Source organism: Lepisma saccharinum, chromosome 14, assembly GCF_977018435.1.
Source record: "Lepisma saccharinum chromosome 14, izLepSacc3.1, whole genome shotgun sequence".
NCBI lineage: Eukaryota > Metazoa > Arthropoda > Insecta > Zygentoma > Lepismatidae > Lepisma > Lepisma saccharinum.
In genome coordinates this window covers 43,133,148-43,146,184 of record NC_139242.1, presented here as the reverse complement: position 1 = coordinate 43,146,184, position 13,037 = coordinate 43,133,148, and the positions used below count along the sequence as shown (strand labels likewise).

Below are 13,037 nucleotides of genomic sequence, written 5' to 3'. Positions count from 1 at the left end.
GACACAGGCCTGTGCACCATCCACTGGTCACCTTTATTATTTACACAGCTATTAACTTGCTCTTAGTGTGGATGAAATTACATTTTAACGAGAAATATTTGTGTTTTGTTTCAGGTGATGAAGAGGAACAGGAAGATGTGGAAGAGGAGGCAGCTCCTGCCGCCGAAGCTCAACAACCCGAAGAGGAAGAGAATACCCCAGAATCTGAGGAGGGACCCCCAGTAGTAAGTAGATAGTCAGAATGTATAGTCTATAATATACTGAGAGACATGAAAATGCGAGCCTCATTTTTGCACGTAACCAAGGCCATGGTAGGTTGGCTCTCTTTTCCTTGGATTAAATTTTTTTATAGTTTTAAATTATTATTTTATACCTTTTTAGTACTTTGTTTTATACTTTTTCTTTAAATTCTGCAGAATTCATAATGCAGAAATTTTTGAGCCTCAAAAGTTTATATTTTCTGCTAATTCAAGTCTCACCTTTTCAGCAGTTGGGGTTTTTTCCACAAGCATAAAAACTGAAAACAGATCTACACACTGCTTCCCTGTCAAACTCATCTAATCCGGTTATATTTTGTAGTATTTGAATGGAGTATAGATATGTGCTTCATTTCCTTCCGCATTATCTGTGGCCCTTTTAATGCTTTGAACAGTCATCTACTCACACCACACACATCTCCAGTCAGATTTTGAACTTGTTTATAACTAATAGTATTTTCCATTTCTGGATTATCAGCTAACATATGGAAAAATCTGTATTCATGTGCAATAATACTTGTGCTTTGTTGAGGTCGTGCTTGCAAAATCATTTCTCGCGTTGTTGTGGATTATAAGATATATTTTCACTGTCGTCAGCACTATTAGTGTAACTTACAGGTAGTGTAAAATTATTGATAAACCACTATGACTATTGGTCAATACCGACTGATCTGTCCCATCCCTGGTTTGTGGTATTGCAGTGCACAGTTTAAATTTGTATCAGTAATGCATTGAAGATGTGATCTACCTTACTGTCCCTCAGATATAATTACAGCCACTCTAATGTTAAGCAAAATGCTTCCATGTGAAGCATTGTCATCTTTAAGGAGTGCTACAGGAATTTTGGAAACATTTCTGTTAGTCTTTACCAATGGAAGTGCATCTATCTAAAACAGGTCTCTTTGGGCAAGTTAAATTGCATTAAGAAACATTTATTTGTGTATTTGTACAGAATTACAATCATGTTAAATTACATGTCTGGCACATCAGTTGCAGGTCAGCATCATCAGATGCTTCTATCTCATTGCATGTGGCCTTCGTTTTTTTTCTCCCAAACTTGAGTTAAGAGTGGTTTCCCAATCTACATTTAAGAGAGTTCTCTAAATTTGATCTTTTGTGTTTCAGGAGGAGGAGGATGAATATGAACCAGAAGATGGGAAGAAGAGGAAGAAAGGAAAGAAAAGAAAGGCCAAAAATGAAGAAAAACGAGGAAAGAAGAAGAAAAAGAAGAAAAAAGCAGACAGTGGGGAAGTAAGTACACAATCAGGACTAAAAGGTTCTTTCAAGATTATGTTCATTGTAATATATTTCTTTGGATGGAAAATTTCCTTCATGGTTTTGAAAAGCTGTATGTATTCACATTGATATTATAAGGGGATGGTTTTGGGTGCTTTGTTTATATTATGTTGCTTTGCTTTAAAGTTGGTTTTACAAAAGGTTAACTTTAAATATATAATATATCAAAAACAGCAAAAACAAAAGAGAACCACGCTTTACGCGGCCACACACAGACCCTATTCCACGTGTGGTGTTCCGTATAGTAACAGATATCCCCTGAGATATCTGTTAAGCAACAGACGAACTTTAGCCTAACTTTAATAATCGGTAACTAGAGGAGGGCTTAATAGGCTTATGATTCACTAAAATGATAGAAGGTCAGACACCTTTAAACGACATATTTATTCATTGAAAAGAACATCGCTTGTGGCATAGCTGCCACCAAACATGAGCACTTCACTGTACAAGACACAAAAAAGATATACAAAAGATTTTGTACTTACATATCAGCCGTTTTCACACTATATCAATCATACCTGGGGCCTTACACACACTATTTCACACTATTTCACATCCCGACACATGGACAATTTTGTGGTACACCACACTAAAAATTTAATATTATGTGCTTCCTTGGTATAACAAAGGCTTTGGGGGGGGGGGGTGATAAATGAGTTTTCCTGGCTTTTCTTGGATGGATGGCTAAGAACAACTTGGATATTCTCTGATATCCTATGGATGCTTCTATGGCGTCAGTTCTGCCGACCATGTGGTCTGGATTTCCACATGGGATGAGGGACACAAAACTCGCTATTTTGCTGAATTTTCACTGGGATCCTTAAATGCACTTGTGGACACAATATCCCACTTGGTCACACACACTTAGGCCTGTGTTTACTGTAACAGGACCTTAGATCCCTTTTCCCTTTATGTATCCTTTGTTGCTGGCACAGGTGGCCATTCTCACACTGGATTTTACCAGCAACTTCCAAGCTGACCTGCTCTCAGGTGGGTCTGTAATACAAGTGAGCTTGACTAGCAAGCTCAGAACACAATAGGCCATCTGAAAGTCTCCTCTGTGACGTCACAGCCTTGACGACTTCTCATTGGCCAGCTGGAGTCCTTTGAGATCTTTCCTTGTCTTTGGGAGAATTGCCACTTTCTCCCACCAGATGGCAGAGTTATCAATTGCTTAAAAAGCATAAACAAAAGTGTTTTTTCAGCTTTTCTGGCTTAGTTATGCCAGATAATTGCAAATGAGTTTACTTTTAATAAATTAGGCATTATTTTACCTATGGGTGTTATCTCTGATTTTCAGTAAAGAATAAAAGATTTAGTAAACATGTGATTTGGAGCACATGGTTTTTGTTCTCCAAAATGGCTGCTGTTAGCCTAACAATGGTTTGTTCTTTATAAATAAAGCATTTCTACCCCTCCCATGAGTGACAACTGGTTGGTAAACATGACCCATGATTCTAATTGGGGGTGGGGGGTATAAGTTTCTGGGAAAATAGCTCTCACAAGCTTTCCCTGATGCCAACCTAATGGCCCTTGTACTTAGGTTGGCCTGTGGTTATTAGTGTGTGGGCATGTATGCCCAATGCTGATTGGTCATAATATGAAGGTGGGGATGTGTAGAGTTAGTAGTGGCTGGAAAAGAAACGTGAGTTTTTCCTTGGCTTTTTACCCAAAGTGTTTCAAATCAATGAAAATACATTACTTGACTGCATTTTTCTTCTTCCACAACTTGCAAAAATTCTAGCTTTTTTGAATGGTTGTTTTTTTCCAAGTGTTATCATTATATTTCAGAGGCTTATTAAATATATCTACAGAACATTCCCTGACATTCGCTACGAGACTCTGTGGCAAGCAGCCTGGCGTCAGTGCTTGTCTTTCCCGGTGAACGGGGTTCGCGACAGTCACACGCTCTCCCTACCTTCGCTCTCTCTCCCTTTCTGTTGACGTTGCAGATTGACGCCAGTATAATCCTCCCTCTGAAGTTGTGTTGTGTCCGTGTGTTGAAGATTGTGGCTTAATATGGCACCACAAAAGTGTACATTACAACAAACGGTTTATCTTGTAGAGTGTTGCTTCGGAAAGAGGAATTGTGGAGAAGTGCGATGACGTTTTGCAATGAAATTTCCTGGTGTTCCTGTTCCACATAGGACCACTATATTAAACCTCGTAAAAAAGTTTAGAGTAACAGGGTCAGTTCTGAATAAAAGTTGAAAGAAAAATGGGGAAATCTAAAAAATAAAGTATACAAAGACAATCTGCACACTATCCGTGAGTTAAAAGAGAGTATTGTACAAGAAATCAGATGAATTACAGTAGACGAACTTGCACATGTAAATGCCAATTTCCTTCGGAGATGCCAGGAATGTGTTGCAGCAGAGGGACATCATTTTCAACACCTTCTGTAGTCAAGGTTAGTACACAATATGAAAACTGTTAATTTAATAGCCGACTCTAGCGACTGTCGCGGAACCCGTTCACCGGGAAAGACAAGCGCAGACGCTGGGCCACTTGCCGCCGAGTCTCGTAGAGAATGTCAGGGAATGCTCTGTACATAGTATATCCACACTCACATAACTTACAGTAGTTTTGTATATATTTTGTAAAAAGACTACATAATTTTCAATGTTTGAATTTGGCATACAAACTTCCATATAAACAGGGGTTCCCATCCCCCCCAAGGCCAATGGTGCACCCCCCAAATCATGTCATGTGTCACCCCAAATCATATCATTCGCGGCCTCAAACCATATCATAATCCTACAAAGTATTTAATCACTACAGTGTGTCTACCAAAAGTAACTTTTTCCAAATTATGCACCTGCTTTACATTAAGCAGTATACTAACACTAAGCATTATATTTCAAGAAGTGATGTTATTAATGAATATCAAGAATATCGCTTATGTCTTGTAATTCAGCTATAGTATAACACTTCACATTCACCTCAGTATTGAATTGAATTGAATTGACTTTATTGCTGGGCGAGGTTCAGCTGTTGCTGGTCTACCACCTAACCCCAAGAAGTACAGATTAAAATAAAATAAGATTAGAAAGAAAATGAACAAGAAAGTACAATAAAATACAATAGGAATAAAATCATATACATTGGAACAATATTAGCAGTGAATTAGGTAATAAAGTAACTGAAGTCGAGAAAGTTGATAATAATAAAAAAAAATTCTGGCAACTCACAGTATTTATCATTATTCATAAGTTGATTTACCCTGCTTCTGATCGTTTATCAGTGATTCACGGAGCCAAGTACCAAGCATGCATTCTTGCAACACACCACTATGAGCGGAGTGAGCAAGAATATATTTACATCCATTTCTTTGCAGGCTTTCAAGAATATTAATTTAACGGGGTGTCAATACTTTCTTAGGATCCCGAGATATGTAGTCTTTTCCAGCTTCGGGGTCGAAAATGTGTGGATACCATATCGCTAAATACAGTCTCCAAAATTTAATGTTCGAACTCTCTCGTCACTACAGAAATCTCTTGAGAATCTAACATTAAACACTTTGTCACGAGCTTCATATCTTCCCCTTTAAATTTAATACTCAATCCTACCACCAAAATTTCCATGCCAATTTTAGATGTACTGTTTATATTGAAGAGTGGATATTGCCTCTTCCATAAAACTAATTCTCAGTCTCCACACTAGAATTTCCGCAACAGTCTAAGACAATAGTAATACACAAGAATTGGATACCTCCCTTAATTTAATGCTCAATCCCCCTCTAACTAAAATACTCGCCATAACCTAAGACCTAGAGTTGGATACTGTCCCCCAACGCTTATTTCAGACCCCCCCCCCTACAGAACCCATATGTCAATTTAGGCCTGATATATGACAGTTGGATATTTCCCCCCCCCACTTCGATAATGCCCTTAAATACTTTCTTTTTATCATGTAATCGATAAAATATGGTACATTTAAGGTGTAAAATTTTTCATATATTTTGGAAAAATATATAAATGTTGAATTTTACATTATTTGAAGGGAAAAATTCTCCCCAAAAAATCTTGATGGTGCTGTCTGTGCCAGAAATCAAAAATCTAGTATCAAACCCCTTCACATTTGTATTTAGCATAAAAATTCTGGATTTCAATTGTATAATTATAATTTGATGTAATAGCTGCTAAACATGGTCTCGGAGCAAGCCTTGTGAAGTGGTTCTCAAGTGTTGTGAGACTAGAGCATGGTAAATTCATTTTATAAAGCTGATGCCCTGCTAAATTTTTTTACCCTTTTATAATTTTTTTATACTTTATACATTAATATGAACAAGTAAAATTAAATATTAATAAATAAATTGTGCCACATGAAATATGTCTAGGCTTGTTGAAAAACATAAATGAGGTTTCAAATAGTTGGCAATCACTGGATGTAATGAACCCTCGCAGCCTGGCAGTTGAGAAACACTGCTCTAATACACCGTGACCTTAAAACTGAGACAGAAACTGAAATAGATTGACCAAAAATGACCCTAAAAGAGGTACATTATTTGTAAAAAATCTGGATTTCTGTCAGTAAAATGTTTGTTTAAATCCACCGTATGCTCAGACATGCTCATTGTGATTGGACCTACAGCTTAACATGTGAACTGAACCACTGTGCCTCCATTGGGGATTGAACCTGAAACCCCTTGATTACAAGGTGGCAACATTACTTTATGCCATCAGGGATGCTGATTCTTTTATTTATATATATATATATATATATATATATATATATATATATATATATATATATATATATGGATAAAAGCAAGGAGGGCCAAAAGGGCTAAGTAAAAATCAAAGAACGTAAAAGGAAACACTCACCGGACAGTAGAAAAATTCAAAATTTTCGCTAATTTCATAGCATCATCGGTGTGAGGAGAAATAGACGGAACCGGAAGTTGGGGCACTGCAGAGTTGCCAGGTCCCCGTCGAAGAAGAAGTGGTGCGTAGAACGGAAAAAACACTGTTTGGTCACCAGGCTCGTCGTAAACTGTGAGTGTGTAGGATGAGTAGGGTTGGGATGGCTAGGGAGGGAAGGTGGGTGAGGGATGGGTATTACTGGGTGGCCTTGTTCAGGCCAGGTGGAGTGGTTGCACTCATGGCCGATATATAGGCCCTCTCCCATCTTTTTCGAACAGAGGTGTTGGCTGGTTGGGGTAGGAGGTGGATGATCGCTACCCGGAAGCAGTCGTTGAAACTGATGTTGTGGTGGTTGGTGTGGACGGCGACAGTGAAGTCCAGGTTGTGGGTGGAGGAGCGGTGGTTATTGATGCGGAGGTTGAGGGCCGTTGATGTTTCCCCCAGGTAAAAATCACCACAGATGTTGCAGGTGTTGCAAAAAAGCCATTCCATTCTCTCTGGCCCTCAGGGGACAGCGCCTGAACACTTCACCCACCTCCCGCCAGAATTATAACCTCCGCCTACACCAGGCCCTGGTTAACCATGGATATCCCTCCATCCTGGTCACCAAGCAAATATCGCAAGCCGCCTCACATACCACTACCACCAAGAAACCTGCTGCCACCAACCCACCTGCACTCATCACCCAATATCATCCCCACCTCAACAAAATCAGGCACACACTGCACTCTCTTCTCCCAATTCTCCACAGTGATCCCGAAACCAAAAACATATTTCCCGACAAACCCAGAGTGGTCTTCAAACGCCCCCCCCCCCCCAACCTCCAAAACATCCTGGTCCACAACACTCCTTCACCACACACCCAACACCCCCCCGCCCATAAATGCAACCGCCCCAGGTGCAAGACCTGCCCCATCCTCATCACTTCTCACACCTTCCAGGTGCACACGACCACTGGCAAATTTACCCTCCATCCCAAAGGAACCTGCCATGCCTCAAACCTTATCTACATCCTCACCTGCAACATCTGTGGTGATTTTTACCTGGGGGAAACATCAACGGCCCTCAACCTCCGCATCAATAACCACCACTCCTCCACCCACAACCTGGACTTCACTGTCGCCGTCCACACCAACCACCACAACATCAGTTTCAACGACTGCTTCCGGGTAGCGATCATCCACCTTCTACCCCAACCAGCCAACACCTCTGTTTGAAAAAGATGGGAGAGGGCCTATATATCGGCCATGAGTGCAACCACTCCACCTGGCCTGAACAAGGCCACCCAGTAATACCCATCCCTCACCCACCTTCCCTCCCTAGCCATCCCAACCCTACTCATCCTACACACTCACAGTTTACGACGAGCCTGGTGACGAAACAGTGTTTTTTCCGTTCTACGCACCACTTCTTCTTCGACGGGGACCTGGCAACTCTGCAGTGCCCCAACTTCCGGTTCCGTCTATTTCTCCTCACACCGATGATGCTATGAAATTAGCGAAAATTTTGAATTTTTCTACTGTCCGGTGAGTGTTTCCTTTTACCTTCTTTGATTTTTATATATATATATATATATGGATAAAAGCAAGGAGGGCCAAAAGGGCTAAATAAAAATCAAAGGAGGAGAAAGAAAACGCTCACCGGAAAGTGGAAAAATTTAGAATTTTCGCTAACTTAGTATCATCTAATATATAAAACATTCAATCAAAAACCCAGCCATTTTCCAACAACAGAATTCAGATTATTACCTTACTTTGGGCTTGATGTCACCTTGTAGAAGCATACTGATCTTAATTATTAATTGAATGTATGCACATATAGTTCTTCATACGTGTTATGAATAGTGAAGTTTTTAATTATCCTGAAACATCTAATAGTTTAATTTTGACATTTGCGTCATCTTTATGACATCAATGGCACATACACGTGAAAGTTTGTTTTAAGTTCATTTTATACTGTGATCAGGGCTTGTCCTACAGTTTTAAAATTGAATCTGAATCAGTATGCCAGTCTCCACTGCGGATCAAACCTGGTACTCTTTGATTACAAAATATGGTCTTAACACATTGGGTAGGCACATACACAAACTCATGTACAACAAAAATAAATAACTATAGGGTGTTCCAGTGTAACCTTGCACTGGGTATTATGGATATTTTTAAAACATTAAAGAAGAAAATTATTCTCTGCAAGAATATTCAGCATGGAGAAAGAGTTACTAAGCTGTAAAAAAGTTTTTGTAGGAAGTAAATAAAAACATGGATAAATGGAAGACATGGAGTTGCTTATAAATTTTTCAATGTGTGTTGATGGTGTCCGTGGGTATTTATGGAATTGGCAAAATAACAATAATTTTTTATGCATTGTTGTTTCTTTTTCTTTATTCTCTCCCCACTAATATGCATTTGAATGTATTTTATGTCCAATCTTTAGAATTTTACACGTATATAGCATATCTGGAATGTCACCTGTGGCTCACTAAATAAATTATTCAAATTAATGGAAGTGAACTGTAGTAAAAATAAATTTTGAATTTATCTTTCAAAGGTTAAGGTGCATGGGTGCTATTTTGAATTGTTTTTTTTTAGATCACTACTCAACTTGAACTTGATTGATTGGTTTCATTGTACTTTTCTGCCACTTGGCTAATTGTGAAGACGGGGATGAATTTTGATAAGATGAAATGGATGAAGCGACAATCACACACAATGAGCACACATGGACAGAACACAATACTGGCTGCGAGTCCAGATTCCTCAGCCTCTTTAGAGTGCAAAATGCAGTCCAGGGTGTATTACGTGGAAGGGAGGTTGACATTTGGGTGCCTGCAGGAAGGTTCAGCCCTTCCCCAATGTCCTTATAAGATAGGGCTAGAGACTCTTACAGAATGACTGCACTGAGCCAACTCAAGATGTGATAAAATGTCATGAAGGTGATTATTGCATTGCTGTTAGATGGGCAAATATATGTAAATTAGATGTTTTCACATGGTAATATTATTTTTTGTCTTGTAGGAAAGTGATTTTGGATTTGAGGAGGAAGGAGGGAATGAGTCTGATTTCGCCGGAGGTAGCAAGAGAGGGAGGAAGCCACGGGCACAGAAACATCAGCCAGCTGCTCAAGATTCAAACTCAGGTAATAAATATATGCATGATCAATGCATCACTGTTACCCAGGCAATTCACTTTTATCACAAAATAGACAGTTCTGAATAGATTTTTAGATTTCTATTACCATATTTACTCATTTATAATGCACACTTCTTTCTAAAATTTTTGGCCGTAAAAACTGTGGTGCATATTATGCACGGAATAATTTGGACAGCCAACATGAAACCGTACAGGGTCATTCCATGATTTTGTGACACTTGCATTGATATTTCATGTTTACGGAACCCTATTGAAGCTTACATTCTGCAGTTTCTGAATATGGCAACACTATTGTATTCAAGATGGTGACACTAATGTGCAATGCGGTTGAAATAAGCTCATCACAAAATGAAGGAATGTTGTGATTTTTGTGGTACTTTGGATGAAAGAAAAAATAAGGAAAAAGAAAATAATAATTGAAATGTATTACTGTCCAAATTATATGACATATGGAGTGTGTAAATGCCTTAATGGAAGAAATGGTGTGCTGTTAACTGCTAGTTTGAGGGTCCTGAATGTGCCTCTTACAAATGTTACGTTAGTCATAGAACAGTTGAATAGCCTTGGAACTTTTTCCTTAGAAAAAGCAAAACGACGTATAAAATCGCTATTTTCCACGATTTTTCACTTTGCAGTGTAATGTTCTGCGACGCCAGGAAAAGCAGTGCCATTCTGGCGGAATTCGAGCATGCACCTCCCTTCACTTGGGATGCGTATCAGCGGTATTTGTTGGGTGAAAAATAATAGAAAATATTTTCCTGAGCACTGCAAACCCATAACGTAATTTCTTGCTCTCTATTACAGAATAAATAAGGTGGTTAAAGAGTAAAACCTTTGGGATGCTAAACATGGTGGACGGAGAGGGGGGAAGTTGGCATGGGTTGGTGACTTATTGTTTACACAGGAGGATATTCTCCTCTTGGTCAACATTGCAATAGGTGACTCATTGAATAGGTATGATGTAATTTACTTTTGATCGGCATAGCAACAGCTTTATGACCTACAACTAAGAAACCTATATGAGATATAATTTTTTGACACTTTTTCCCATCAAATACCAAGGTGAGCATTATACACGCACGCGCATTATACATGCGTAAATACGGTCTTTTCTTAAACTAGCTAATTAGTTTTCTGCAACATTTATTACATTTGGTGATTACCAGTGAGATGGTTGGCTCAATTAAATATCTTATTGAAAGTCTTCCAACAGGGTGTCTACTCACTGGGAATTATGTGTGAATTATTGGTTCCAAGGAATTCTGCATGATTTTTTCTCCGTATATGTGAAGAATTGCAACTTTTGTTAATCCAAATCCTATTTGAATTTATATATTATAAATGCCCTGAGGCAAGGTTTTCACAGTTTTTATTTTTATTGAGAAAGGAGAAAAAGCTGCGTGAAGAATTAAACAGACTTGTCTCAAACCTTTTACTTTGTTAGTGTCCCTTGCAGAACAATCAGACAGATGGTAGATTATTGTAAGATAGATATATTTGAGTTCATTAGTTAAATTTGAGTGTGATATTCTCAAAAGGTAAAAAAAAAGGTAAAGTGTTCCCCTGTGCTTAGCACCACACCATGAAGGCGTATAGGGGGTGTAGGGGTAATGCCCCACACTTTCTTGATCCGGTCGTGAGTGGGGGTGATGTGATCAGCATCACACCCCTGACTGCCTTTACCCCCTAGGCTTTCCCCCAGGTACCCATGTTATTCGACACTGGGTGAGCGCCGGCGCCGCTTCCAACGTTAGAAAAGTTCCCGGATTTGAACCAGCCGGGGATCGAACCCGGGACCTTTAGCATGGTAGTCAGACGCGTTACCGACTGAGCCACCGTGATATCCTTATACAATTAACAATTTTTCGTGGATTAGTATATCATATAACTTTTGTGACTTGTGTTTTAAGATGTGGAAAAAAATATTTTAAATATATATACCGTTTAATTAGATTTTTTTGGATACATTTAAATCACATAGATCCTTTATATTAATATATGTGTTTGTGTGTTTGGGGGTTGGAGTGAGAGACTGTAATACATAAACTTGGAATAGAGAAAACATCTGCTTTTATCCTTCAATTTTTGGAAAGTTCACCTTGAAAACCGGGAATTATACTTGAATTTTATCATGGTCCTAGAGTGGCCACCTGACGGTTTCTTTATAGAGATGTAATTAATCTTTATGATATAAGAACCTCAGTAATGTAGTTTATGAGGTAGAAAAATATTTTTGATGTAGCCATTCACCTTTTTTTCCCCAGTTTTCATCTTTGGTGAAAAATTATATATTTACAGCCAGTGGAAAACATGCATGTACTCTATTCTGTATTCTTTAGTTTTTTTCACTCTAACAGTCCTTGATTCTATAAAGTAAATTAATAATATTAATAGTGAGGCTAATTAATCTATGTCGATATAGATTTTATATTGGATCAGTAGAATATTAGTTATTGGTAATTTTTTATATCTGCAATAATTTCATATCAGTTTATCCCTAATTACATTTTTTTATGGCATTACTTAAAACATGTGTCAACATTATCATAAAAAATAATAAAAGTGATTATATTTTTATTAGTTTATCGGAAACATTGTGTTTACAACCAAATGCATGTTGAATAATATGCTGATAAAAATAAATGGAAGAATCACTTATTTATTAAAATTGATCGCTTTCATTCTTTACTTTTATGTTTAATAAATTTGATAACTTTCCACCAATTATATATCTTGCTATTCTTAGGCATCATACAAACAAATATGCTCTGTGCACCTTACTGTTCTTGTACATTCAAATTCTTTATTTCCGTGGGCGAGGTTCATCCTGAGGCTGTTTACCACCTAACCAGTCTGCATTAATTGCTCTAATGAAGTGGTTGGAAAAATTTTCGTACCTGGTCTCAAAAATCTTGAAAATTTAGGGAATTGTTTTTGTAGACACACTGATCATCGTCATTTTTTCCAATATCGGGCTGGGTCCGGTAACCAAGGTAATAATTTGATAACACAATGTAATCAAAATTATGCTTTTCTTAGTAAGTATTGATTATGTTGATAAATGCTCATCTATTAATAGGGATGCCCACCATCGAGGAGGTTTGCACCACCTTTGGCTTGCAGGATGTAGACATTGACTACACAGAGGCAGATTTTCAGAACCTGACCACTTACAAGCTTTTCCAGCAGCATGTCAGACCTTTGTTGCAAAAAGATAATCCCAAGGTAAGTAGGGGATCTTCACACCTGCTTCGTATGTAGCAATGGACACACACATACATGTCCACCCTGTGTAATGAAACACGAACAAAGACAAAATTCATCACAATGGTACAAAAGCATTTTTCTGTGCGGGCTTGGGGATGATTCTGGTTGTGTATTGTTACAGCCATCGAAACCATGCTAGCCCATACATGGAAAGAAATTAACTATCACCTGGACATATATTGCATAATACATGATTTCAACAT

At 38.3% G+C, this 13,037-nt stretch overlaps 1 protein-coding gene across 8 annotated transcripts in view; it reads left to right on the top strand.

Moving 5' to 3' along the window:
- Positions 1–13,037, top strand: part of LOC145998819 (ATP-dependent chromatin remodeler Mi-2-like) — a 117,675-nt gene that overhangs the window by 14,888 nt on the left and 89,750 nt on the right. For all 8 annotated transcript variants that reach the window (XM_083135465.1, XM_083135467.1, XM_083135464.1 and 5 more), the window contains exons 2-5: positions 115–224; positions 1,383–1,508; positions 9,433–9,553; positions 12,647–12,792. In XM_083135465.1, coding sequence (XP_082991591.1) covers positions 115–224; positions 1,383–1,508; positions 9,433–9,553; positions 12,647–12,792 — 503 coding nt within the window. The remainder of the gene's footprint in view (positions 1–114; positions 225–1,382; positions 1,509–9,432; positions 9,554–12,646; positions 12,793–13,037) is intronic.